Source organism: Hyla sarda, chromosome 5 (genome assembly GCF_029499605.1).
Source record: "Hyla sarda isolate aHylSar1 chromosome 5, aHylSar1.hap1, whole genome shotgun sequence".
Classification (NCBI taxonomy): domain Eukaryota; kingdom Metazoa; phylum Chordata; class Amphibia; order Anura; family Hylidae; genus Hyla; species Hyla sarda.
The window spans coordinates 330,698,283-330,725,770 of record NC_079193.1 but is presented as its reverse complement, the minus strand read 5'-3'; the positions used below and the strand labels follow the sequence as shown (position 1 = coordinate 330,725,770).

The following is a 27,488-nucleotide window of genomic DNA, read 5'->3' as shown; positions in this document are numbered from 1 at the left end:
GCCTTGAAATACGACAGGGCTCCGAAGTGAGAGAGCGCCATGCGCATTTGAGGCCTAAATTAGGGATTTGCACAGAGACGGACTATGATGCAAGTGTTACACTTGCCTCCAATTCTAAAAATACCCTATGACAGTGTTCACCAAACAGGGTACCTCCAGCTGTTGCAAAACTCCCAGCATGCCTGGACAGTCAATGGCTGTCAGGCAATACTGGGAGTTGTTTTGCAACAGCTGTAGGCTCCGATTTGAAAAAAATGCCGTACGAGACTTTTTTTCGGTTGGGGGGGGGGGGGGGGGGGGGGGGTTGGAGTGTAACTGTGTAAGGGAGTGTATATGTAGTGTTTTACCCTTTATTTTGTGTGGTGTTTTTAGTTTACATTCACACGGGCAGGGGTTTACAGCGAGTTTGCCACAACTCAAACGTGCAGCGGGAAACTCACTGTAAACCCCCGCCCGTGTGAATGTACACTGTACATTAACATTTGAGGGGGGGGGGGGGGGCAGCAAACCTCCAGCTGTTGCAAAGCTACAATTCCCAGCATGGCCTTTGGCTGTCAGTTCATGCTGGGAGTTGTAGTTATGCAATAGCTGGAGGCACACTGGTTGTGAGACATTGAGTTAGGCAACAAACTGTTTCGCAACTATTGTGCCTTCAGCTGTTGCAAAACTACAACTCTCAGCATGCATTGACAGCCATAGGCTGTCAATGCATGCTGAGAGTTGTAGTTTTGCAACAGCTAAAAGGCACACTGATTTCAGCAGGCATCCCGTTCACCGCCCGTTAACGTGGGTGAACGGAAATGTTCAGGGCATACAGATACACCCTGGGTCCTTAAGTCCCAGGACACCATGGCGTACCTGTATGCCCTGTGTCCGGGACTGGTTAATGCGATTCTTAAAATTTAGCAGAATGCGGAAATTCCACTGTGTGAATGGGACAGCAGAATCTCATTATACAGAATGGGCAGTAAATCTCGTCAGAATTCTGCACGGAAATTCCGCCGTGTGAACATAGCCTTTGTCTGCACAACCTAGACACAGCCAAACTAGCCCTAATGTAGACCTGGCCTTACAGTCATACTTGCAGAAGTTTAGTATTCTGGATGTTGGAGTAAAGTGGTGCTTTTTTTTTTTTTTTTCTTCTTCCTTCTTTTTAATGTACTACAACATCCGATCTGTGCTCAAAGGCAGTGGTCTCCAAACAGTGGACCTTCAGCTGTTGGAAAACTACAAGTTCCAGCATGCCTGGACAGCCAAAGGCTGTCCGAGCATGCTGGTAGTTGTAGTTTTGCAACATCTGGTGGGGCACAGTATGGAGACCACTGCCCTAAGGGGACAGAGCAAGTTCTCGGCCTCCCTGTTCCAGAAATCTACTCAACATTTGGTCCTCTGCCGGAGACATTAGGTATTAAACAAATGAGCACATATCCTACTCTGAAAAAGGGGCTATTCAGGCTGTAAATCTCTCCCCCCCCCCCCCCCAGACAAGTCATTAATATTAGATCAGTGAAAGGTCTGACTCCTGGCGATCCTTGCTAATCAAAGGGGCAGTAGTGCTTGTGCAATCCATACAGTCCCTTCAATGTGTACCTGCACTTATTCATGCAATTGCTGTACTATTAGAAGGGGACAACACTTTAGTAACTTACACCACACATATCTCTATCCCCTGTTCATTTAGGTTCTTGTGAAAATTTAATTCCAGGAAGGCTTTTTGGTATAGTAAATAACCAGACACATTTCTTTTCAACATTAAAATGTTTTATTACAAAGCATGTAATAATTTATAATGCAACACCTCAGCATTTGGTACAATCAATAAGAAAAAAAAAAATAGCAAGGGGAAAATAAAGTTGGGGGAATGTTTAACGCGCATCAAAAACGACCACTGAGGATTTATTAAGGAAAAGCATTGTTTTACATTGTTTTTACATTTTTAAACTAATTTTCAGTTCCAAAACTGTCCACAATAACCTTGTCATGTGAACAGCGTGCAGAATTGTTGCAGAAATTACTGTGCTTGAAAATCCTTCCAAGAAATTGTCCCAATCAGATGAATGGGAATGAAGTTTTAGCAAAAAATCTGATGTGTGTTGTTCACAGGGCAGAATTTCTTCTATTCCGCTCTAAAAAGCAGACTGTAGATTTTTAGCAGTTTTGTGGAATTTTAGCAGAATGTCTGTGCTTAAATTTAATAGGGCTCTGAATGGAATTATGCAAATTTAAAGACATGTCTTAAAATTCAGCAGAATCTGCAGACATTCCACTGTGTGAATGAGACAGTGGAGTTCCCATTGAAGATAATGGACAGTAAATTTTGCAGAATTCTGCGAGGACATTCCACTGTGTGAACAGGGCCCTAAAGCTGTATTCCCCAAGGTGTGGAAAAACTACAACTCATCATGCCCCAAAAAGCCATTGTAGGAATTGCAGTTTTGCAAACACTGAACACAGCTTTAGGGTTCCTTCACACGTATGCAGATTTGATGCGCAGGATTTTCTGCTGGAGATTTCAATATAAACTAAATGACTGAACACAGCTTCTACTCGGCAGTCACAAATTTTTACATAACTGAAAGTTAACAGGAGTTGTGTAAACAATTTAGCAACAAGGGTATGTACTAGGTTAAAAATATATATATATATATAGCCTTTTTTTCAGCTGTACATGTATGGGCTCGTTCACACGGCCGTCTGCCCCCATTAAATGCCCGTAATCAGTTTAATAATTTTTCAAACTGCTGTAAAATAATCCCATTGATGTAAAAATGTATTTTTATTTTTTTTAAACACCCATTTGCTTCCTGTTCCATTGTTTGTTTGTCTTTTTGATGGGGAAATTTTATTTTTTTTTAAAACGTTGAATGCAATATTTTTCTCCCATCAAAAATATGGGAATAGAAATGGATATTATAAAATTTAACATTGAAGTCTATGGCAAAACGATGAGCCTTTAATGTCAACTGTTTGCCCCCCGGTTTATAATTTTTTTGAACAGTTATTACATCTGAGCATGCTCTGAAGAGATGAAATCAGCGGAACCTGCAGTGCTGCGGGATTACTACTACTCCCATCATGGATCAGACTTGTTCCCTCGGCTGCGGGAGTCTTCCAGCGGCTGGGGAGACTACATAAGTGTTTGTACTACTACCCCCATCATGGAACAGTCTGTTCCATGTTGGGGGAAGTAATAGTACAGGGATTGATCGCACCGGATCTCACTTCTGAGACCTGATGCAACCAGAAGTTATTAAACAGGGGAGCGGACAGCATGCTCCCCTCCCCTGCTATGTGTGACATGTCCCCACTGCTGCCCTACTCCAAGCGCAATCAGAGCGCACAGCAGGGACATGTCAGTCTATTCCCCTCTGCTCATCTCCGTCGGGCAGCAGCAGGGAGATGTCGGGAACCTACAGTGAATGAAGTGCAATAACAGCGCACAGCGGGGACACGTCCCTCCATTCCCAGCTGGGGGGGAGTAAAATTAATGGCTCCTCAGTGCTGGCCATTCAGGGCTCCTGGCGAGGTATTTAAAATTAAAGTAAAAAACACACAGTATATGCATCACAGGGGAGCAGAACGTGCCACCTGCTCCCCTGTTTAATCATTTCTGATCGCACCGGGTCTCAGAAGACCTGGTGTGATCAATCCCTCAGCCCCTGTACTTCTTCTACCCCTAACATGGAACAGGCTCTGTTCCCTGATGTGGGTAGTAGTACAAGCACTAATGAAGCCTCCCCAGCTGCCCCCAGATTCCCGCAGCTAGGGAGACCACTACTCCTATCATGGAAACAAGTCTATTCCATGAGGAGATTAGTAGTAGTACCAGCTGCGGGAGTCTGTAGGCGGCTGACTTAATACTAACGGATGAAAAACTGACGCAAAAGGATGCCACAGAATGGCATCCTTTTGCATCCGTTAGTAGTATAGTCCATTTAGGAGGCAGTGACTGGGGATAAGTGGACGGAAGACAACAGCAGTGTGAACGTAGCCTATGTTGTACATACCTAAAGATCAGTGTGTGAGCATCAATATGTCTATAAGGGTGGTAGGGGAAGTGCTTCCTTTGTTTTCTCATTCCTTTTGAATCCACTTCCACTATTTGATCTCTCAGGGAAACAAATAAAAAATAAAACATGGGCACCTTTGTGCAACACTAGCTTTACCCCATTTCTAGAGAGACATGCACATATGTAGAAGGATACATCTCTTTGTTCTTTTCTTGTACATAATTCTGTAGCCACATTCTCGACATCTAATGGGATCTCTGGCTTTTATCTCATTTTCTGTATGACATTCTAATAAGAAAAAAAATAGAAAAGACAAATATCAAATTGGCATTGTCACTAAAAAATTAAATAAAAAAGCTTTTCACATGTTGTTAGAGACATGTCAAAAGTTTTGATCGGACAGGGTCTGAGTGTTCATACCCTGACTGATCATTAGAATGAGCCAGCAGAAGAACGAGCTGAGCGAGACAAAATTACAATCTAAGTCTATAGGATTGTCTTGGTCAGCGTATGCTTCTCTCCCTGCCCATTCTAGTGATCAGCTGGGCACATCTTGTCTCTAAGACATTTGAAAAGTTCTTTTTAAGGCTATGGCATAGCATTGAACAGAGTATGCAAAATGAAGTCCCCTATGGGGACTATAAAGCAAAAAAAAGTTAAATAAGTGATTTAACCCCTTCCCTAATAAAAGTTTGAATTACCCCCCTTTCCCATTTAACCCCTTAACAACCACGGACGTAAATGTACGTCCTGGTTTGGCGGGACTTCCCGCACCAGGACGTACATTTACGTCCTGTGTATGACCGCGAGCATCGGAAGGGCAGGTTCCGGCTGCTAGCAGATCCGATCATCCAGCATGAGAGCCGGAGGTCCCCTTACCTAGCTCCGGCCGTCTCCCTGGGTCTTCTGCTCAGGTCTGCGATCGAGCAGACCAGAGCAGAAGATCACCAATAATACTGAGCAGTGCTGTGTCCTATGTATAGCACTGCACAGTACTAGCAATCAAACGATTGCTATAGATAGTCCCCTATGGGGACATAAAAAGTGTAAAAAAAAAAAAAAAAAAAAAAAATTGAAAAATGTAAAATAAAAAGTAAAAGGTGAAAAATCCCCTCCCCCAATAAAAATGAAAATTGTCAGTTTTTCCCCATTTTACCCCCAAAAAGTGTCACATTTTTTTTTAAATAAACATATTTGGTATCTCCGTGTGCGTAAATGTCCGAACTATCAAAATATAATGTTAATGATCCTGTACGGTAAATGACGTAAACGTAATATTTTTTTTTAAAAAAGGCCAAAAATGCTGCTTTTTTGGTCACATTTTATTTAAAAAAAATTAATAAAAAAATGATCTAAAAGTTTTATATATGCAAATGTGATATCTAAAAAAAAGCACAGATGACGGCGCTAAAAATGAGCCCTCATACCGCCCTATATACGGAAAAATTAAAAAGTTATAGGTGGTCAAAATAGGGTGATTTTAGATTACTGATTTTGTACAAAAAGTTTTAGATTTTTTTAAGCCGTACAAAAATATAAACGTATCTAGCCATGGGTCTCATTTTAATCGTATTGACCCACAGAATAAAGAACACATCATTTTTACCGTAAAGTGTACAGTGTGAAAACAAAACCCTCCAAAATGTGCAAAATTTTGGTTTTCCTTTAAATTTCCTCCCTAAAAAATTTTTTTTGGGGGTTCGCCGTACATTTTAGGGTAAAATGAGAGGTTTCATTACAAAGTACAATTGGTCATGCAAAAAACAAGCCCTTATATGGGTCTGTACATGGAAATATAAAAGGAGTTATGGATTTTAGAAGGCGAGGAGGGAAAAACGAAAACGCAAAAATAAAATTGGCCTGGTCCTTGAGGTGAAAATGGGCTTGGTCATTAAGGGGTTAAAAAAAAATAACAAACATATGTGGTATCGCCACATGCACAAGTGTCTGAACTATTTAAAGCACATAGTCAATGGAGCATATGTAAATAAAATAAAGTCCAGATATGTGTATTTTTGGTCACTTTGTAAACCTTGTTAAAAAAAATAAAAATAAAAAGTGATCAAAAAGTCCCATCAAAATAAAAATGGTACCGATAAAAATTACAGATCACGGTGCAAAAGATGAGCCCTCACACATCTCCGTACACTGACAAATAAAAAAGTTATAGGGGTCGGAACAGGATGTTTTTAAATATGCTAATTTTTATGGAAGTTAATCTTTTAAAAGTAAAATTAAATCCAACCTATATAAGTTTGGTGTAATTTTAATTGCATGGACCTACAGAAGATAAGGGGTCATTTTTACAAAAAAAATAAATAAATGAGCACTGTGTGGAATAGAACGCCCCCAAAAGTTACAAAATAGCGTTTTGTTTAGTTTTGACCATCCTCTGAACCAAAGCATTACAACAAAAAGCAAATGGGGTGTCATCAACCATTTGTAAGAGTGATTTTGATATTTGGGGGGGGGGGGGGAGGAGAAAAAAAAAAAAACAACACACAACATTCTAATGCAATTCATTAACACACTACTGAAACCCAAGTGCAGAAGTCACATGACCCAACTACAGTAAATGTTTGGATGCAGCAGATGATACTGCAGAAAAAAATGCATAATAATGTACTGCACTATTTCGGTCACCTCCTCCTTAGGCGGATTTCTGCTGGTCTTCAGGCTTTCACAATCTTTATTACTTTCTTTCTGCTTGTCAGAGTAGAAACGGAGCAAGCACAATGGCATCCTTCTACTCTGACAAGGAGAGAAGATACAGAATTTTGAAAAAAAAAAAACAGAAAAAAAACAAAGGTAAAAAGCAATCTGCACCTTTAAAAAAATAAAAAATAATAATTATTCCCCCAATATATGCACGCTTGGATAATATATTGCTCTGATAAACCCCCATCCTCTCCATATGATTGACAAATCACTTCCTATAGTGTTGTAGTGATCTGATCTCTCGTTGCACCAGGAATAGCATGTAAATGTCATGTTCCTCCAGTTATAGCAGTGTTTCCCAGCCTGTGTGCCTCCAGCTGTTGCAAAACTACAATGTCCAGCATGTCTGCCTTTGGCTGTCTGGGCATGCTGAGAGTTGGAGTTTTGCAACAGCTGGAGGCACACCGTCTAGGAAACGCTGTACAGCACACCCAATATTCTTACCGGCACATATGTAGATCATAGGCTGCTGCTTTGGTGGAGGGTCGTCCTTCTGGGCCTCCATACTTTTCCTTAAAATAAAAGAAATAGAAGATTCGTCTAAATTACTTCAGAGAAACAGATCACAAGGAGTAAAACAAGACATAATAACCCTCCACCTACTAGACAGGACAATATCCAGAACCGAACCTGCCACACAACACTTAAACGTGCGATCCCTGCCGACTAGGGGCGCAGAGTTATGACGTCAGCGGAGATGGGCAGAACCTACGCTGAGCGGCGACGTCACAGTTTTGGGCGGAAGTGCCGCGGTGGCCATTCTGGGTGTGGGTAGAACTCAGTTTTGTATGGGAAACTTTATTTAAATAGTGTGGGTGATTCAATGGAAGTCCAGTGGATTGTTTTTAACCAGTGTAAATGCTGTCCTGGAGGATCTGTGTGTCTTATCTTGCTGCATATATGCACATAGCAGACAGTCATGCAGTTTTGTACAGTGCTGTGGAATATGTTAATATGTTAGCACAATATAATACACACAAGTATATATATATATATATATATATATATATATATATATCCAAGTTATAAGAAATCCAGCAGTAAGGCCCCTATCACACTGCCAGTATGCTCCCAAATTCATCCGTCAAACTCCCTTTTTTTATTTTTTATTTGCAGTTTGCCGGCTGTAATTTTGCCGGAACATGTCGGCAAATAACGGGTCCCCATGGACCCCATTGTGTTCAATAGCTGCAGTTATTTTCAGAGAGAAAAGCCAGAGAAAAAGCAAGCACTATTTTATCTCTGGCTTTTCTCGATCCTAAAATAACGGGCTTCTCAGGCAGTGTGAACGTAGCCTAAAACACCAACAGTGCTTTATTGACCCATTTCTGAGGTGCAACGTTTCGACGGTTCCCTATGTATGGCAAATGATACTATGTGGTATCCGCAATAGATTATATCTACATTAGATATGTATGTCTAAAGCTAGATTCAGACTACGGAATTTCCGACAGAAATTCAGTCGTAAAATTTCCGTCAGATATTCCGCTTGCTAAAATGTCTAGTGTAGTGAATGGGTTTCCGTTCACAAATTTACACTTCGGAATTTGTGAAGCGGAAAATCCGCTTTGAAAATCTGCTTAGAAATTTCCGCCTGAAGAAGGTGCTCTTTCTTCAGGCGGAAATCCGTGCGGAACACATTGCAGTCTATTGGAGACTGCAGTGTCTGCGCGGTCCTAGCGCCGACTGATTCAGCCGGCGCTGGCCGCACTCGGAATCTCCGGGCGGAAATTTTCTGCCTGGAGATTCCGTAGTCTGAACCTAGCCTAACGGGCACTGCTAAGTGTGCTAAGGATAGGTTTACACTCACTGCGTTAGGTATTGCGTCAGATGTATCCATTAGCATCCCGCCGAAAACAGGATGTCGACGTATACTGTTAACAGGAGCAGTGGACCCCATTCACTTCTATGGCTGTTGAAATACCACACATGTCTGAAAAGGAGCCACTAGGTGACTCTTTTCAGCAATAGGAGTAAATAGGGTCCACTGCTCCTGTTAGCAGTATACGTTGGTATCCCATCTTCAGCGGGATAGCGATGGATAAGATTAACAAGATCCGTCTAAAATTCAAGATCACACTAAAATTCTGTCTGGAATGCCTGGCTTGTATATGCTATGTGACCATTCCCTTAAAGGGGTACTCCGGTGCTTAAACATCTTATCCCCTATCCAAAGGATAGGGGATAAGATGCCTGATCGCGGGAGTCCCGCAGCTGGGGTCAACTGGGATCATGCACGCGGCACCCCGTTTGTAATCAGTCCCTGGAGCGTGTTCGCTCCGGGTCTGATTATGGTCGACCGCAGGGCGGGCGGCGTGTGAGGTCACGCCTCCGCCCCGTGTGACTTTACGCTCCGCCCCTCAATGCAAGCCTACGGGAGGGGGTGTGATAGCTATCACGCCCCCTCCCGTCGGCTTGCATTGAGGGGCGGAGCGTGATGTCACACAGGGGCGGAGGCGTGACGTCACACGCCGCCAGCCCTGCAGTCGCCGGTAATCAGTCCCGGAGCGAACACGCTCCGGGCACTAATTACAAACGGGGTGCCGCGTGCATGATCCCAGGGGTCCCCAGCTGCGGGACTCCCGTGATCAGGCATCTTATCCCCTATCCTTTGGATAGGGGATAAGATGTTTAAGCACCGGAGTACCCCTTTAAACCATGGATGTAGCATGATGTATGAGGCTCAGTTTCTACTTGTTTTATTTTTTTTTGTGTGTGTTTTTCCCCCCAAAAAACACCAAAACGGCCCCATGGCGTTTTTTCAGTGAAAAAAATGCTGTGGCCAGATGTTAGCTGTAAATCAATGAGAAATCGCAAAATTATTTTTCCACTTTGTGTTTTTCAGTTTGGCCTTTTTTTAAATCCTTTTGGCGTTTTTTAACTTTTTTCAGCTCCTTGGCGGTTTTCCAAAGTTGCAGCGTATTCAGCCTATGGCATTTTTTTTTACCTGAATTTGTGGCATTTTTCTCCCATAGTAGTCTATGGGAGTAAAAAACGCTAAGAAAAATGTCATGAGGGTTTTAATTTCGGCGTTTTTGCAGGCGATTTTTATTCTTTTTTGGACTTTAGCGATCCAAAAAAAGTGATTGAGATACCTTTTTTAATAAAATTTCGTAGGGTATGATGGAGAGAATTGTATCTAACAAAATTTGTCTTTTTTATAACTAAATTTTTAATAATTTTTAAAACAGGGCTCAATTTATGTGTGAGGGCAGGGCACTAAAAATGTAGTCGACAATAATAAAAGTGAAGTGTGTGTGTGTCTTTTTTTACTTTTTTATTTTTTTAGGTAGTACTACAACTCCCAGCATGGAACACACTGTTCCTTGATGGGAGCAGTAGTACCTGTACTAATTAACCGATCGCCCTTTGCGATCCTCCTGTATAATGTATAGATGCGGCCAGCCTCTCTTCTATGGTCCCCTGCACTGGCATTTATATATATACACCCATTCATATTTCCCGCAGAGAGCTGTGAATGGCCAGATGGTTCCAGCCAATCACAACTCTCTGTGGGAAATATGAATAGGTGTATATATGCGTCAGTACAGGGGACCATAGAAGAGCGTCCGCCGCATCTATACATTATACAGAAGGATCACAGCGGGTGTCAGGAGTGACATCCTCTGTGATCTTTCCTTAACTGCAGGTACTACTACTCCCAACATGGAGCGCACTCTGCTCAATGCTGGGAGCTGTAGTACCTGCATTAATAGACAGATCGCATCTGGTGTCAGAAGTTACACTCGCTATGATCTGTCTATTAATGCAGGTACTACAGCTCCCAGCATGGAGAAAAGTGTGCTCCACATTGGGAGTAGTAGTACCTGCAGTTAAGGACTGATCACAGCAGGTGTCACTCCTGACACCCAATACGATCATCCTATCTATTGCAGAGATGCGGAGCGCCTTTCTCCTGTGCTCTGCATCTCTGCACTATACTCCGGCTAGTGATATGAATAGAACATCACTCATATTTCCCTCAGAGAGCTGTGATTGGCTGCAACCATCCGGCTAATCCCCACTCTGGGTGGAAAATATGAATGAGTGATGTTCTATTCACATCACTGGCCGGAGTACAGAGCAGAGAGGCGAGCGCTGTATAGAGCCGCTCCGCATCTCTGCTATATTATGGACGATCGCATCGGGTGTCAGGAGTAACACCCGGGGCGATATGTCTATTAGTACAGGTACTACTACTCCCATCATGGAACAGTCTGTTCCATGCTGGGAGTAGAAGTACTACCTAAAAAATAAAAAATAAATAAAAATAGAGAAAAAAAAAAAGTGAAACAAAAAAAACCAAGTAGAAACTTAGCCTTAAGGTGCGTTCACATGCTATTACTAGCAGCGGGTTTCCCTTGGTCCTGCTCTCCTGTAACCCCGCGTCATATCACGGCGGGCCCGGCGTCATAGTGGCGCCGCGCGCTATTAACTCTTTAGCCGCGTGCTCAGAGCTGAGCCGCGCGGCTAAAAGCGAAAGTTGCCGGCTAGCTCAGTCGGGCTGTTCGGGATAGCCGCGGCTAATCGCGGCATCCCGAACAGCTGACAGGACAGCGGGAGGGCCCCTACCTGCCTCCTCGCTGTCCGATCGCCAAATAACTGCTCAGTGCCTGAGATCCATGGGACCTATAACACTGCAAAAAAAAAAGTGAAAAAAAACTCCTCCCCTATTAAAAGTTTGAATCACCCCCCTTTTCCCATAAAAAAAACAAAAAACTGTGTAAATAAAAATAAACATATATGGTATCACCGTGTGCGGAAATGTCCGAATTATAAAAATATATCATTAATTAAACTGCTCGGTCAATGGCGTGCGCACAAAAAAATTCCAAAGCCCAAAATAGTGCATTTTTGGTCACTTTTTATATCATTTAAAAATGAATAAAAAGCGATCAATATGACCTATCAATGCAAAAATGGTACCGTTAAAAACTTCAGATCACGGCGCAAAAAATGAGCCCTCATACCGCCCCATACACGGAAAAATAAATTAAGTTATAGCGGTCAGAAGATGACAATTTTAAACGTATTAATTTTCCTGCATGTAGTTATGATTTTTTCCAGAAGTCCGACAAAATCAAACCTATATAAGCAGGGTATCATTTTAATCGTATGGACCTACAGAATAAAGATAAGGTGTCATTTTTACCAAAAAATGTACTACGTAGAAACGGAAGCACCCAAAAGTTACAAAACGGCGTTTTTTTTTCAATTTTGTCGCACAATGTTTTTTTTTCCGTTTCACCGTAGATTTTTGGGCACAATGACGGACGTCATTACAAAGTAGAATTGGTGGCGCAAAAAATAAGCCATCATATGGATTTTTAGGTGCAAAATTGAAAGAGTTATGATTTTTTAAAGGCAAGGAGCAAAAAACGAAAATGCAAAAACGGAAAAAACCCCGGTCCTTAAGGGGTTAAATGGGTCCACAGACAGTCCGCAATAGTGGCAGATTTGCAGACTGTCCACGGACCCATTCAAATGAATGGTAGCTTAACTCGCAGCAGGTTTCCTGCAGTGGGAAACCCGCTGCTAGTTACTAGCGTGTGAACGTACCCTTAGCCGGATACTAGCAATGGTTCATCCCACCTACAATGAGGCACCTGTGACCAACAAATCATTGCAGATCGAGGAGTCAGGAAATGTAACCAATGGATGAAGCAAAAGGAAGGCAATGTGACCTGTGGAGCTTACAAATGTGAGGCCGGGCCCCTGGTAATGGTAGCCTGTTCATTTCTCATTCTGTTTTAATTGATGGCTCAAGGATAGAGTCTGTTTTGCGGGAGAAGACTTTAGGTGACTTGAGGCCTATGGATATACAGGTCTGGAAAGGTTTTGTTAAAAATAACTGAGTATAAGGCTATGTTCACATGAATAATAATGTTAAATCAATTCCTATTATTCCCATTCCCATGCAGTTTATGCTTCCACCCTCTGCTTGAGGATTAGCCCTATTGTCCTGAATTAGGCTAATTGTCAGGATTATCACATGGAATCCTTGCAGATAAATGGAAAAGAGGATCTGGCTTAAGGGTACGTTCACACGTGCATATTTTTTTTGCGAGTTTTCTGGTGCGTATTTGAAAGTGGGCGGACTCTTCTCGGCTGTCCGCAGCCGATTTTCCATGGCGGAATGTACATGAAAATCCGCTGCAAGCCCCATTGAAGTCAGTAGGGACTGGCGGATTTTCCGCAGCGTAAATTCTGCCGCGGAAAATCTGCTGCAGACAGCTGGGAAGAGCCCGTCCACTTTTAAATATGACGCGGAAAACCTGCTGGAAAAAAAAAATCCGCGTGTGTGAACGTACCTTAAAAATGGTGGCAGTAATCGACACCAAATGCAGCCTGGTACAACTTTAGCATTTTCACCATATTCTTCAACAGGTAAGCAATTTATTGACTTGGTACCTGTACAAAAATGCCCATTTTGTTTCAGTTCCTCACTATGTACACCTCACTACAAAAGAGTTCTAATAGAGGTCTTTATCCTTCAGTCTGGTTTCACACAAGTGTAACAGATGTGTTTTTGTCGCCATTAGATGACTGCAAGTCTCTGGCCAACTGTGAGTCTGATGACCTGAGCTGACCGTTAGTTCCGGTTATCAGACCTGTGGTCAGGACCTGAGGCTGTAATATGGACTCCCAAACCAGCCTTAGGGTGAGCGAAAACTGTGTTAAAATTGCAGCCATGTAGCCTAGCCTTATGGTAACCTTTGTGGGTTATAACTATATTTTTTTTCTTTTTTGTTGATAAATCACAGTATGCTTAACCCTTCCACATCATTGGTGTTAGGGGTCTGGTGACCTTGTAATGTGGAAAATCTGCATAAATTTTTTTTTTTTTGTGAATTAGCCGCTTCAAACGGTGCCATGCTCATACCAGCCTGTAAGGGCTGTGGGAAAAGCAAATGTTCACAATCTGTCCTTATCTCCCACCACTACCATGTTTACCTGGCACCAAGCTGTATAGTACATAGATGTAGTGCCCACCAACTTTATAAGTGGCAGACCATGCAACTGTGATTGGGACCTTGGAACAGGAGGGACCCCTCTGTGGTTGTGTGGTCTGCCTCTATCGACTGGATTATGTGTGATTGCCAGCACCTCCACTTCCCAACTCGGCTGGTCAATGAACGGTGGTCATTGGGCAACTGAGATGCAGTGTCCCATGATTCTGCTCTGTCAGGATTAGCTGGTCAGGAAGGTGCCCAATTCTGATGTCTGATATGACAACCCCCCCCCACCCCCAATCCTATGTGACAAATGCATCCATGTTATGCTTATTTAAAACCTGCCTTAGGCTGGGTCCACACTACGTTTTGTCCCATACGGGAGCGCATACGGCAGGAGGGAGCTAAAAGCTCGCGCTCCCGTATGTGACCGTATGCGTTCCCGTATGCCATTCACTTCAATGAGCCGACCGGAGTGAAACGTTCGGTCCGGTCGGCTCATTTTTGCGCCGTATGCGCTTTTAAACCGGACCTAAAACTGTGGTCAACCACGGTTTTAGGTCCGGTTGTAAAAGCGCATACGGCGCAAAAATGAGCCGACCGGACCGAACGTTTCACTCCGGTCGGCTCATTGAAGTGAATGGCATACGGGAGCGCATACGGTCACATACGGGAGCGCGAGCTTTTAGCTCCCTCCTGCCGTATGCGCTCCCGTATGGGACAAAACGTAGTGTGGACCCAGCCTTAGGGCGCTTTCACACTATAAAAATGCACCCGTTATGAACGCCTGTTATAAAAAGAGGGGAAATCGGCAGTTATACGGCCGGTACAAAATCACGAACAGCTATAAGAAAATCCTATTGTAGTCTATGGGATTTTTCTAATAGCTGTTTTAACCAGTTATCGCCCGTTATTAATAACGTCCGTTATTTTGTGACGGGCGATATTAACGGGAGAATTAGTGCATGCACTATTTCTTCCGTTCATTCGCCCGTCACAAAATAACAGGTGTTTTGTGGCTCTGTTGGAGATTTATCAAGCTTGGGGTGTGTTCACACGTATTGCTGTTCATTTATGTTTTATAGGTAAAACCCCATCTGTTCAGATGCTACTGGTGCACGGCCACCATTCAATCTTCAGGTAGTGACTACGTTCAGGCCATTTTCCTAGCATACCAGAGTTTAGGATCAGACCAAAAACTGTAGTCTGCATAAATGTCAGCAGCTGATTTTTGAGCATCTTCCTCTGTATCCGTGCCAGGGAGGCCAAAAAACTTGATGTGAATGTTCCCTAAAAAAACAACTAATTGGATGGTGTTTTTTTTTTTATTTTTTTTATTTTTTTGCATGCACAATGTAGTTGACTGTATTTTGCATACAGTAAAATTAAACATACTATAAGGGCTCATTCACACTATGGAATCTGTGCCCGAATATTCTGGGTGGAGATTGTCTGGAGCAGGTGCTAGGTCTAGGACCACTCGGGGAAAAGTGACGTCTTAATAGACAGCAATGCCTTTCAGAGCAGATTCCGCAGAAGTCTGGAATTTCTGCCCCAGAAATATCATAGGCTAAACGATTCAACAGTATCTCACTGAGAACAATTTTGCTAATTTTTCAAGCAAAATTCCGCCTAAAAATCTGTAGTGTGAATGTGCTCTAACGGATATAGGGGGAGATTTATCAAAACCTGTGCAGAGGAAGAGTGGTGCAGTTGCCCATAGCAACCAATCAGATTGCTTCTTTCATTTTCCACAGGCCTCTAAAGAGGCCTGTGGAAAATGAAAGAAGCAATCTGATTGGTTGCTATGGGCAACTCCACCACTCTTCCTCTGCACAGGTTTTGATAAATCTCCCCCATAGTGAACCCAGTTTTATAGTAAGATTCCTTGTTGCCCATAGCAACCAATCAGAGCTCCGCTTTCACTTCTCATATTGCTCTGGTAAAATAACAAGCTGAGCAGTGATTGGTTGCTATGGGCAACAAACAGAATTTTGCTTGGTAAATCTTCTTTACTGTATAAATTTATTTTTTTACTTGACACTTCAAACAATAACCATTCTGCTGATGTCAAGTTTACTTTACATCACCGCCTATTTAGCTTCTGTGGTAACTTTATTTATTTTATTTTTTTTTCAGTGTGGCGCATGCGCGGCTCCCCTCACAGCTCGCTCGCGCTCAGCCTGGCGGGTACGCGCCTCAGTGACAGTTGGGGATGGCGGGCGATTTGAACATCAGTGAGGGAAACCCGGCTGGGGCACGCGGCTGTCTGTTCCCATAGAGAGCGGCGGCGGCCGGGCCGGGATTGGCGTTGCCATAGGGAATCGGTGCAGAGCAGTGACTGTAGTAATAGTGAGGAGGGGGTCCGGGTGTCCTCAGTGCGGGGGTCTTCTCTCCTAGCAGACGGGCTGTGTGTAGTTTCTTCCTATGGAGGCGGACTGTGAGCCGGGCTGCTGGAGCTTCCTGCCTGGACTGAAGGTGACACATCAGGGGGGCGCAGGGATACCACTGCTTTACATAGCCGGCTAGACACGGCTGTGCTGGGACTTGTAGTGTGTCACAACTGCTGGGGGCTTCTAGGATGCGGAAACTTTAGCTGCTCTACATAATGTTATCTGCCCACCTGTGTTATCCAACCTACTACAGGGCATGCTGGGAGTTGTAGTCATTCCTCAGGTTAGGCTGGGCTAGCACTGCGTTTTTGGTTGCTTTTATTGTATAGGTTTTATACACACGAAGGGGGGGGGGGGGGGGGGGTAGAGTGTTTACATTTGGCTGCATTCACACCTCGTTCTTGCAATACGGTTCCTGTATCCGGTTTTGTTGAAAAAAACGTATTATATAAAAAAAACATATATATGACATTTCATTGTAAACTGTATGTCAGCCATAGCATCAGCTTGTGTACGTTTTGCATCCTTTATGGGTTTATACGTTTTTTTACCCGTACACAAAAACCTTAGTCTACTACGGTTTTGTGTCCCGGTGAAAAACCTGGTACAACCTGTATACGGTTATTTTAAAATTGAGTTCTATGGTAACCGTATTGAAGGAAAAAGTATATTAAAACGTATGCAAACGGACATCTGTTTTCAAACCGTATACGGTTTATAAACGTGAGGAGGGATATACGGTTACATATGTTTCGGTCCGGTTTGGAGACATACGTTTTTGTACAGAAACGGGATACGGGACCCGTATTGCAATAACGAGATGTAAGTGCAGCCTTAGACTGATGGTTTTGTCTCCGTTACAATGTAATTTGTTTACAAAACGTATTGCACCGCACTATTGTGTGTGCAAAAAAAGAAATCGGTTACGTCAGTGTTTCCCAACCTGGGTGCCTCCAGCTGTTGCAAAACTACAACTCGCAGCATGCCGACAGCTGAAGGCACCCTGATAAAGATACACTAGTCTATGTTTCCCACATGAGTACTTTTTGCTGCTGATTTTGCTACCCATTGACTTCATGCTGTATGTGTAAATGGACCCTCTGGCTACCTTCACAAGTTCTCTGCTGTCGCCTCCAGTCTCTTTAATGGGGGAACTCCGCTGGAAAACATTTCTCTTTAAAGGGGTAGTCCAGTGGTGAAAAACTTATCCCCTATCCTAAGGATAGGGGATAAGTTTGAGATCGCGGGGGGTCCGACCGCTGGGGCCCCCTGCGATCTCTCTGTACGGGGCCCCGGCTCTCCGCCGAGATAGCGGGTGTCGACCCCCCGCACGAGGCGGCGGCCGACACGCCCCCTCAATACATCTCTATGGCAGAGCCGGAGATTGCCGAAGGCAGCGCTTCGGCTCTGCCATAGAGTTGTATTGAGGGGGCGTGTCGGCCGCCGCCTCGTGCGGAGGTCGACACGCCCCCTTCCCGCGGGCTGTCGGGGCTCCGTACAGGAGATCGCAGGGGGCCCCAGCGGTCGGACCCCCTGCGATCTGCAACTTATCCCCTATCCTTAGGATAGGGGATAAGTTGCTCCCCACTGAATCACCACTGGACTACTCCTTTAAGGATATGTTCACACTACGGATAATGAACTGAATCTCCGCTCGCAGAATTCCGCAAGCAGAGAATCCATTCTGGTTGCCGCCGCCGCAATACTTCGGTGGTAGCACCGCGCGCCATTGTGCCATCACCATTGACGCCTATGCAGTGTTCACGGACTTCTGCGCAAAGATTGGAAGTGTTCTTTCTTTGCGCAGAACAATTTAAGCGGTGGAATGGTCCGCCCCTGAAATTCCGCAGTGTGAACAGGTCTCACAGAAACCCATTCACACTGATGTTTATGTTCACAGCACGTAATTCCGTTCGCGGTAATTACGTAGTGTGAACATACCCTTAATCAACTGGTGCCAGAAAGTTAAACAGGTTTGTAAATTACTTCTATTTAAAAATCTCAATCCTTCCAGTACTTATCAGCTGCTTAGTATACCTACAGAGGAAGTTCTTTTCTTTTGAAGTTTCCTTTTCTGTCTGACCACAGTGCTCTCTGCTGACACCTGTCCATTTTAGGAACTGTCCAAAGTAGGAGAAAATCCCCATTTCAAACCTATCTTACTCTGGACAGTTCCTAAAATGAACAGAGGTATCAGTAGAGAGCACTGTGGTCAGACAGAAAGGAAATCCAAAAAGAAAAGAACTTCCTGTGGAGCATACAGCAGCTGATAAATACTGGAAGGATTAAGATTTTTAAATAGAAGTAATTTACAAATCTGTTATACTTTCTGGCACCAGTTCATATAAAGAAGAAAAATGTTTTCCAGTGGAGTGCTACTTTTTTAATTGGTCCTCTGACAATCTGTAAGGGTGGGTTCACACCACGGTTTGTCCCCACGGTTTGTCCCCACGGTTTTCTATCAGGTTTTCTAGTCAAAACTGTATTCCTCAAAACCGGACCAAACTGTGTGCTTAAAAATAACTTGTATACGGTTTGAAAATGTTGTGTCCAGTTGCATGCGGTTTCATACGGTTTTTAACAATTACATCAAATCCGTTTTGAAGATTTTTTTTTTTTTTAAATTTACTTTTTAGTTTCAATTGTTCTATTTAGAATACTTCAGAATCGAACTGCGCATGTGCAAAGTTGAAAACCGTATAGGGAAACCTGATTGAACCATAGATACATACGGATCTCACTGACTTTCATATTACAATAAACCATATACAGTTACAATACGGTTTTTCACCCGGACCAAAAATCGTGGTAGAAAACTGTTTAGAGTACGGAGGGGGAACGTATTACCAACAAACCGCACGCAACCAGATGCATCAGGTTGCATACGGTTTTCAAAGCATGGTCTATGGATACGGTTGCATACGGTTTCAAATATGAAACAGTGGTGTGAACCCACCCTAAGTCTGCTGCTATCACGGGACCCATTGAAGTGACTGGTAACAAAACTGGGTAACCTGCTGCGAGTTTATCAACTTGTGAACGTTCCCTTGGAAACGCTAATATAGGGCGTCTGTTAGGGCAGTGTTTCCCAACCAGGTTGCCTCCAGCTGTTGCGAAACTACAACTCCCGGCACGCCCGGACAGCCGTTGGATGTCCGGGCGTGCTGGGAGTTGTAGTTTTGAAACAGCTGGAGGCAACTTGGTTGGGAAACACTGTTAGGGTCTGTATATGGCTGCACAGCGTGCAAAATAAAGCCGTGTGGACCAGTATAGTAGACTAAGGCTGGGTTCACAGCACGTTTTAAATACGGTTCCCGTATATGGATGGGAGGAGGGGGCGGGGCTTAATCGCGGCACCCGCACTCAGCCGTATTCGAGAACCGTATTTAATGTATGTCTATGAGCCGACTGGATTGAACCACAGCCTCCGGTCGGCTTAGTTTTCGGCCGGAAACGAAGCCGACCGGAGGCTGCGGTTCACTCCGGTCGGCTCATAGACATACATTAAATACTGTTCCCGAATACGGCTGCCGCGATTAAGCCCCGCCCCCTCCTCCCAGCCTTATACGGGAACCGTATTTAACAAAACGTGGTGTGAACCCAGCCTTACGATACATGGTCATAAGAGTTTGTTCACTCTGAGGTGGGGTTTTTTCTCTACTGTATGAGGATATGTGGATTTTCCTACCAAAACAGTCTGAAATGTCTCTTCAGGACTCATTCACACGGGCGGATTTTCTTTGTGCATTAGCAGCGTGTTTCCCGCTGAGAGTTTGAATGGAGGTGGGGCTCTCCAACAGATTTTTGGCAGTGGAATTTCCGCTGTCCAAAATTTGCCGCAGACACCATTGAAGTTAATGGGGTCTGCAGCGGATTTCCTGCAGAAAACTTTGCTGCCCAAAATCTGCCGCGGACAGCCCGTCCTCATTCAAACTCGCAACAGGAAACATGCTGCTATCTTGCAAAGAAATCCGCCCGTGTGAACGAGCCCTCAGGGGTACGTTCACACTTTACAGAATCTACTGCGTATTTTCTTCAGCGAATTTTGCTACCAATTTGAAGTCAACTGGTAGCAAAGTCAGCAGCAGAAAATATGCAGCAGATCCTGTACATGAGAACGTACCCTAAAGAGACCTTTTTGATGAGAAAATCTACACCGAAGTTCAATGTAGATTTTTAAAGATGATGGATTTTTTTTTTGGTCCCATTGACTTTAAATGGAGAACAGTCATAAAGAATGTGTTTTTTTTTTTTTTAATGTTTTTCCATTGAAGTCATTGTGGATTTTGACATGTGAAGAGGCTAAACAGTTAATCATAGAATGTGTATAATCCTATTCTGATACATGTCTGGTGCATTCTCTGGGTCCCTATAGTAGTAATTGTGTGGGGTTGGGCTTTATACTATGTATGGCGTTTAGAGATAGACACCCATGTATTGTCAGATTTTCATACAGACATGGCTTTTTTTATTATTTTTTTTTATCCTTGAAAAATTGCAGATTTATTTATTTATTTTTTGGTCAACAACAATTCATAAAAAGCAAATTCTTCTTAATTTTACAGCAGAAAAATTGATGTAAAATTTATGTATAAACAAACCTTTTACTATTAGGCCATTTTTTTGCCCATAACAGTGCATCCTGCTGACAACGCAATGCTGGAATATACTGTATCGGAGGGCTGCAGATGCAATTTATTTCAATGGCCCGAAGTCACATTGTGTTTAATTTAGCTCACTAGTCTTAATTTCTCTCAAAGGGAGGGTGTGTGGTCTCACTGTGCAGGTCTCCGCCCCCTCCCTCTGTATGCTGTCTGCTCACATCTCCCCTAGCATTAGCAAAACTACAATTCCCAGCTTGTCCTCACTGACAGTAGCGGGACACAAGCTGACAGTGGGAGGATTTTTCCTACAGCTGTGAGCCCGGCACTCACAGCTGTCAATCAAGGAAGTGTCCATGATGCAAGGACACAGCAGGACTAGTATGTGTCCAAGCAGGCGCCTGGGGGGGGGGGGGGGGGGGTGGGGGGCAGTTGTTTCACTGGCTCTTTTAGTATGAAATGCTGAATTTTCTAATGAAAGCAATTGCAAAACTTTTTGGTTATACATGCTTTACAACATATATAAAAAATGTTTGTATCCGACAGTGCCCATTTAACCCCTTAACGACGCAGGACGTATATTTACGCCCTGCGCCGGCTCCCGCGATATGAAGCGGGATCGCGCCGCGATCCCGCATCATATCGCGTGGGTCCCGGCGCTAATCAACGGCCGGGACCCGCGGCTAATACCACACATCGCCGATCGCGGCGATGTGCGGTATTAACCCTTTAGAAGCGGCGGTCAAAGCTGACCGCCGCTTCTAAAGTGAAACTGAAAGTATCCCGGCTGCTCAGTCGGGCTGTTCGGGACCGCCGCGGTGAAATCGCGGCGTCCCGAACAGCTGATCGGACACCGGGAGGGCTCTTACCTGCCTCCTCGGTGTCCGATCGGCGAATGACTGCTCCGTGCCTGAGATCCAGGCAGGAGCAGTCAAGCGCCGATAATGCTGATCACAGGCGTGTTAATACACGCCTGTGATCAGGATGAGAGATCAGTGTGTGCAGTGTTATAGGTCCCTATGGGAGCTATAACACTGCAAAAAAAAAGTAAACAAAAAGTGTTAATAAAGGTCATTTAACCCCTTCCCTAATAAAAGTTTGAATCACCCCCCTTTTCCCATAAGAAAAATAAGTGTAAATAAAAATAAAAATAAACATATGTGGTATTGCCGCGTGCGTAAATGTCCGAACTATAAAAATATATCATTAATTAAGCCGTACGGTCAATGGTGTACGCGCAAAAAAATTCCAAAGTCCAAAAAAGCGTATTTTGGTAACTTTTTATAACATTAAAAAATGAATAAAAAGTGATCAAAAAGTCAGATCAAAACAAATCATACCAATAAAAACTTCAGATCACGGCGCAAAAAATGAGTCCTCATACCGCCCCGTACGTGGAAAAATAAAAAAGTTATAGGGGTCAGAAGATGACATTTTTAAACGTATAAATTTTCCTGCATGTAGTTATGACTTTTTCCAGAAGTGCGACAAAATCAAACCTATATAAGTAGGGTATCATTTTAACCGTATGGACCTACAGAATAATGATAAGGTGTAATTTTTACCGAAATATGCACTGCGTAGAAACGGAAGCCCCCAAAAGTTACAAAATGGCGTTTTTTTTTTCGATTTTGTCGCACAATGATTTTTTTTTCCGTTTCGCCGTGCATTTTTGGGTAAAATGACTAATGTCACTGCAAAGTAGAATTGGCGACGCAAAAAATAAGCCATAATATGGATTTTTAGGTGGAAAATTGAAAGGGTTATGATTTTTTAAAGGTAAGGAGGAAAAAACGAAAGTGCAAAAACGGAAAAACCCTGAGTCCTTAAGGGGTTAAAGGAGATCTGTAGTGCTCTGAACTTTATCCCCTATCCAAAGGATAAGGGATAAGTTTTTTAGTTTGTGGGGAGTCCAAGCGCTGGGGCCCCCCACGATCTCCTGTATGGGGCTGCGGCAATGTACAGGAAAGGGGGTGTTCCGTCCCCTCATGATGCGGCAGCCGGCATACCCCTCCATGTATCTCCTGTACATTGCCATTGCCCCGTACAGGAGATTGCGGGGGCCCCAGCGCTCGGACCACCCGCGATCTAAAACTTATCCCCGATCGGAAGTTTAGAGCACTACAGATCTCCTTTTAAGGACCAAGGGCGTACCTGTGCCGCCTCAGCGTTTTCCGTTCACCTCTGGTAACTGGGTGCTGAATGGAACAAGATGCCTGCTGAAATTGTTAAAATGCCTGGGGGGGGGGGGGGTTCAATTCAGACCGGCTATTCGGGGTCAGTCGTGTCTCCGGTGACCCGGAAAAAGTGACTGGTGATCAAACTCCCAGCGGGAAACTTGCTGTGAATGTATACTAAATACACTGCACTACACAAAATAGAGTAAAACACTACATATACTAGGGATCAACCGATAGTTTTTTTTTTTTTAGGGCCGATACCGATAATCGGTGGAGGTTAGGGCCGATAGCTGATAACTTATACCGATATTCCGGTATAAGTTATCGGCTATTTATCCCCCCGCGACACCGCTGCAGATCATTGATTTAAAGCGGGTGCTTTAAATCAATGCTCTGCAGTGGCTTTTGCGGTGCCATAGACTGCCGCCGCCACCCACTTCTCTCCCCCTGCCTGTCCGGGGGTCCTGAGACCTATCACCGCGACCACCCCCCGACCCGCCGCACCGCCCCGACCCCATTGCCTCCCCCATCCCCGGTTTTATAATTACCTGTTCCCGGGGTCCACTCTACATCTGGCTCCGGTGGCGTCCTCCTGAACTGTCACTGACGGTGACGTCACCGCGCACAGCGTAGCGCAGGAGCAAGAAGCAGCGTGGGCCCCGGGGACAGGTAATTATAAAACCGGGGATGGGGGAGGCAATGGGGCCGGGGCGGTGCGGTGGGTGGGGGTGGGTCGGGGGGAGGGGGGGTTGCGCGTGCGGTGGGGGCGGGGCATTATCGGCAAGGTAATTGCCGATAATGCCCAAAATCATGATTATCGACTGATAATATCGGCCATACCGATAATCGGTCGATCCCTAACATATACCTACATATAAACACCCTTAGAGTTACCCCCCCCCCTCCCCAAATTAAAAACGTCTTGTACGGCAGTGTTTCCAAAACAGCCTCCAGCTGTTGCAAAATAACACCTCCCAGTATTGCCAGACAGCAATTGACTGTCTAGGCATGCTTGGAGTTTTGCAACAGCTGGAGACACCCTGACTGGGAAACCTTCCAAATTTTTCAAAATTGCGGCTTTCTTTTAAATTTCCCCACACAAATAGTATATGTATGTGTGTATGTGTATGTATTTTCATTTGCCTGGTCCTTAAAGGGGTACTCCACCCCTAGACATCTTATCCCCTATCCAAAGGATAGGGGATAAGATGTCTGATCGCGGGGGTCTTACCGCTGGGGACCCCCGCATTCTACCATGCGGCACCCACCTGTAACAGCTTCCGGAACTGCTGGAGGCCCTCAGGCTAATACCATCCCGACCATGGGGACGTAAGATCGTGACGTCATTACTCCGCCCTGTGTGACGTCACACCCTGCCCCCTCAATGCAGGTCTATGGGAGAGGGCTTGACAGCTTTCATTCCCCCTCTCATAGACTTGCATCGAGGGGGCGGGGTGTGACATCACACGGGGGATGTGTCATGACGTCACTATCTTGCGTCCCCGTGGTCGGGATGGTATTAGCCTGAGGGCATCCAGAGGTTCTGGAAGCTGTTACAGGTAGGTGCCGCATGGTAGAATGCGGGGGTCCCCAGTGGCGAGACCCCCGCGATCAGACATCTTATCCCCTTTCCTTTGGATAGGGGATAAGATGTCTAGGGGTGGAGTACCCATTTTAAGGTGAAAATGGGCTTGATTCACAGAATGTAACAGGTGCAGTGAGCCTTTACACCCCACAGGTGTCTGACAGATTTTTTTTGAACAGTCTGTGAATATGAAAAATTTTATTTTTATATGCACAGCCCACTATACCACAAATCTGTCAAACGCCAGTGGGGTGTAAATGGCAAAATGCTCATAGCACTAGGATGCACTTTGGGAAGAAAAGCCAGCAGGCAGTGTGGTGGTCTGGGTAATGTTTTGCTTGGAAAGCTCAGGTCCTGGTGTAAACTCACAGACCTTTAAAAGTTGGCACAGCAGTCACCCTCTGTCTTGATGTCAAGTTTAGATCGTGTCATTTGTGCACGAAAGGGACTTCTGGTTTACTGGAAATACTGTTTAATAAGCTCCATATAAATTCGAACAATGTTGTATTACAGAAATATACATGTGCTTTTAGAATGGTCATTTTAACCGAAAAAGGGGCTATATTACATAGGTATTGTCTATTAGAATATATATTTATCCCTTAATGCAATGGCAAACCTATCACAAGGGAAAACTAAGCAATATTTGTGGGCTGGTCTGTACATCCAATGCACTGGTCAGGGTTTGGTGTTTGTAAAATTATTCCTAAACAAGTGTTTTAATGATCTTTTCTGATTGTTTATAAGAATTGTAACACTGGTCATTCATATTTTACAGGCGTACAGAAGAAAGAAATCGGACATGGCATACAAAAGATGTGTATTAGACAGTCCTGCAGTTACTCAAGCCAGTTATGTAGCAGGTGCAAAGAAGCATGTTGGCTACAGAAGCGGACTCATGTATTTATCTCAAGATAGTGGATACAATGATTCTCTGAAGCCATTTAGTCCAGACTCTGAAACTAGCAGCGACTCTTTAGAAACTGGCAGTCCATCGGAAGACTATGAGAACTCTGAAAATGTAGATCCTACTTTAGCATGCTCTCCTATCCGCAGAATCATCTTTGAGCCTGGAGCTTGCACCAGGAACATTAGTCAGGCTACAGAAATATATGAAACTCCAAGAGTTGCTAAGAAAGATTTCTCATTACGACGTAGACTCCTCCTTGTTAAGGCTACATCTGGTGGAAATCTGGATTTTGATGCATCCGACAGTTCATCTAAAGATATGGTTGGAAAAAAGACGCTTCAGAGGATTCCTAGTTTTGAGGCAGGCCTTTACACCAATTTTGTTGACTCTCCAAGAGATGTTGCTTACGAACCAATTGCTACAAGCACTTTAAAAATTGAGACTGAGTCTAGCATGTCTTGTAAGAAGTGGAGACTGAATTTTGCTCTACAGAAGAGTTCCACCATAGATGAATCTAAAGGTGACACTGTTCCTTTTCCAGAGGTAGTTAATCTTTCACCAGTTCAGCACTCTACAGAATCGACTGATGGAATTCTGAGCATCAATAAAGGAAACCTTACAGACTTGCCCACCACACCTCAACGCAGCTTAATTTCAGAGGACAAAGTGTTTCAGACTCCTATAAGTAATCTTGCTGCAAGTTTTCGATTTAATCTATGCACCCCAGTAACAGACCAAGAAAACTCCATAACAGAGGACAGTGCTTTCCATTCGCTCAGCCTGGATAAGTCGCAAGACTCTATAACTGATCATGAAGGCTCTTTTCAGGAACTTATTCAGAAGCAAAAAGAAACCCCCAAATCCACTCATAATAAAAGTAGACTGCGGAAACTGGATCGGTGTAGGAGATTGTCAACCTTGCGTGAGCGAGGCTCACAGTCAGAAGTTGAAGAGGAAGCTTATATCTTGAGTTCATCGTACAAATCAAAAATGACAAGGAACTCTGTAACGGAAGAATGTGAATTCAGTTTTGATGACAGCACAAACTCTGTCTTAAAATTTGAGGATTTAACAGGCACACCTGCCTTGCGAGTAGTTCGTGAGATGATAGTAAGGAGCACCCGAAAGAGGGCCCAACAGGCCACAATGCAGGAACTCTTGGGCAGCCTGGACTGTTTAGATGTGTCAGATGATGATCTGACAAGACTCATCGGCAGGAAAATGGGCTTGGAGCAAATAGATATTTTATCCGAGCTAAAAAACAGAAATTTGAAGCATATCATATCAATTATTTTTAAAGTTTTAAATGTGGAAAGTATTTGCAGGTAAAATGTCTAGTGGGCAGGGGACCTATTTCTACATTTTATCCACAATTTGTTCTGAAGTGACTTGTATCCAATTTATAAACAAATGGGACACACATTTGTACAAGATTTATAATGGCCCCACTGACACTTCACACTGGTGAACCTGTTCTGAAATGTAATTTTGTGCTGCTAATGCTTCAATAATTTATTTGCACTGATTAAAAGGGAGCCCATGTTCCCTTTAATGTTAGTATAACTTGCTATGATTTAAGCAACAAAGTCCACAATATCCAGCTCACCCCCTGTCGCTGCGCGTGGACCACATGTAGAACTGGAACAAAGTGAAAGGTTGTCCAGCCCAGCAGCTTGTCATTTTGGATGCTTGCTTTATTGGTTAAAAGGCACACGTTCACATAATGCGGATTAGTGATGCGTTTCGACTGACAGCTCAGTCTTAGTCATAAGTATGTATCATGTATGCCTAAGACTGAGCGGTCAGTCAAATAGTCACTCTGTCATCTACATTATGTGAACATGTGCTTTTCAACCAATAAAGCAAGCTTTAAAAACGACAATCTGCTGGGCTGGAAAACCTTTCACTTTGTTCTACCACGATTCTACTCTGGAATGCTGCAGTATTTTCGAGAAACCATTATTTAAAAACTTATGTATGGACGATACCTGTCAGAAGGCATTTCCTGGCCTACTTGATTATAGGTCTCTCATTATACAAAATGGAGACTTGTCAGTCAAACTGGTGCCAAAAAGTTATACAGATGTGTACATTGCAACTACTTAAAAATATTAATTTCTCTATTGGCTCCATTGGGG

General features: G+C 43.9%; 2 protein-coding genes across 10 annotated transcripts in view; one reads left to right on the top strand and one right to left on the bottom strand.

The window, feature by feature from the left end:
• Positions 1-1,745: 1,745 nt before the first annotated feature.
• On the bottom strand, positions 1,746-13,817 carry POLR2K (RNA polymerase II, I and III subunit K). Of its 5 annotated transcripts, none has more exons than XM_056522399.1 (4): positions 13,683-13,817; positions 7,173-7,240; positions 4,206-4,298; positions 1,746-1,888 (listed from the first exon to the last, which is right to left on the bottom strand). In XM_056522399.1, exons 2-4 carry the CDS (start codon positions 7,231-7,233, stop codon positions 1,866-1,868), a joined length of 177 nt encoding a protein of 58 aa, XP_056378374.1. In that variant the 5' UTR covers positions 7,234-7,240; positions 13,683-13,817; the 3' UTR covers positions 1,746-1,865. The 5 variants fall into 5 exon arrangements, with proteins under 5 accessions (XP_056378374.1, XP_056378373.1, XP_056378370.1 ...); XM_056522398.1 differs by lacking the exon at positions 13,683-13,817 and adding an exon at positions 13,140-13,267; XM_056522395.1 differs by lacking the exon at positions 13,683-13,817 and adding an exon at positions 12,426-12,493.
• The window catches only part of FBXO43 (F-box protein 43), a 27,947-nt gene continuing 13,741 nt past the window's right edge, over positions 13,283-27,488 (top strand). The window contains exons 1-2 of one of the 5 annotated variants that reach the window (XM_056522393.1): positions 13,283-13,389; positions 25,219-26,675. In XM_056522393.1, coding sequence (XP_056378368.1) covers positions 13,366-13,389; positions 25,219-26,675 — 1,481 coding nt within the window. In that variant the 5' untranslated portion in view covers positions 13,283-13,365. The other 4 variants (XM_056522394.1, XM_056522391.1, XM_056522389.1 and 1 more) reach the window with 4 other exon arrangements.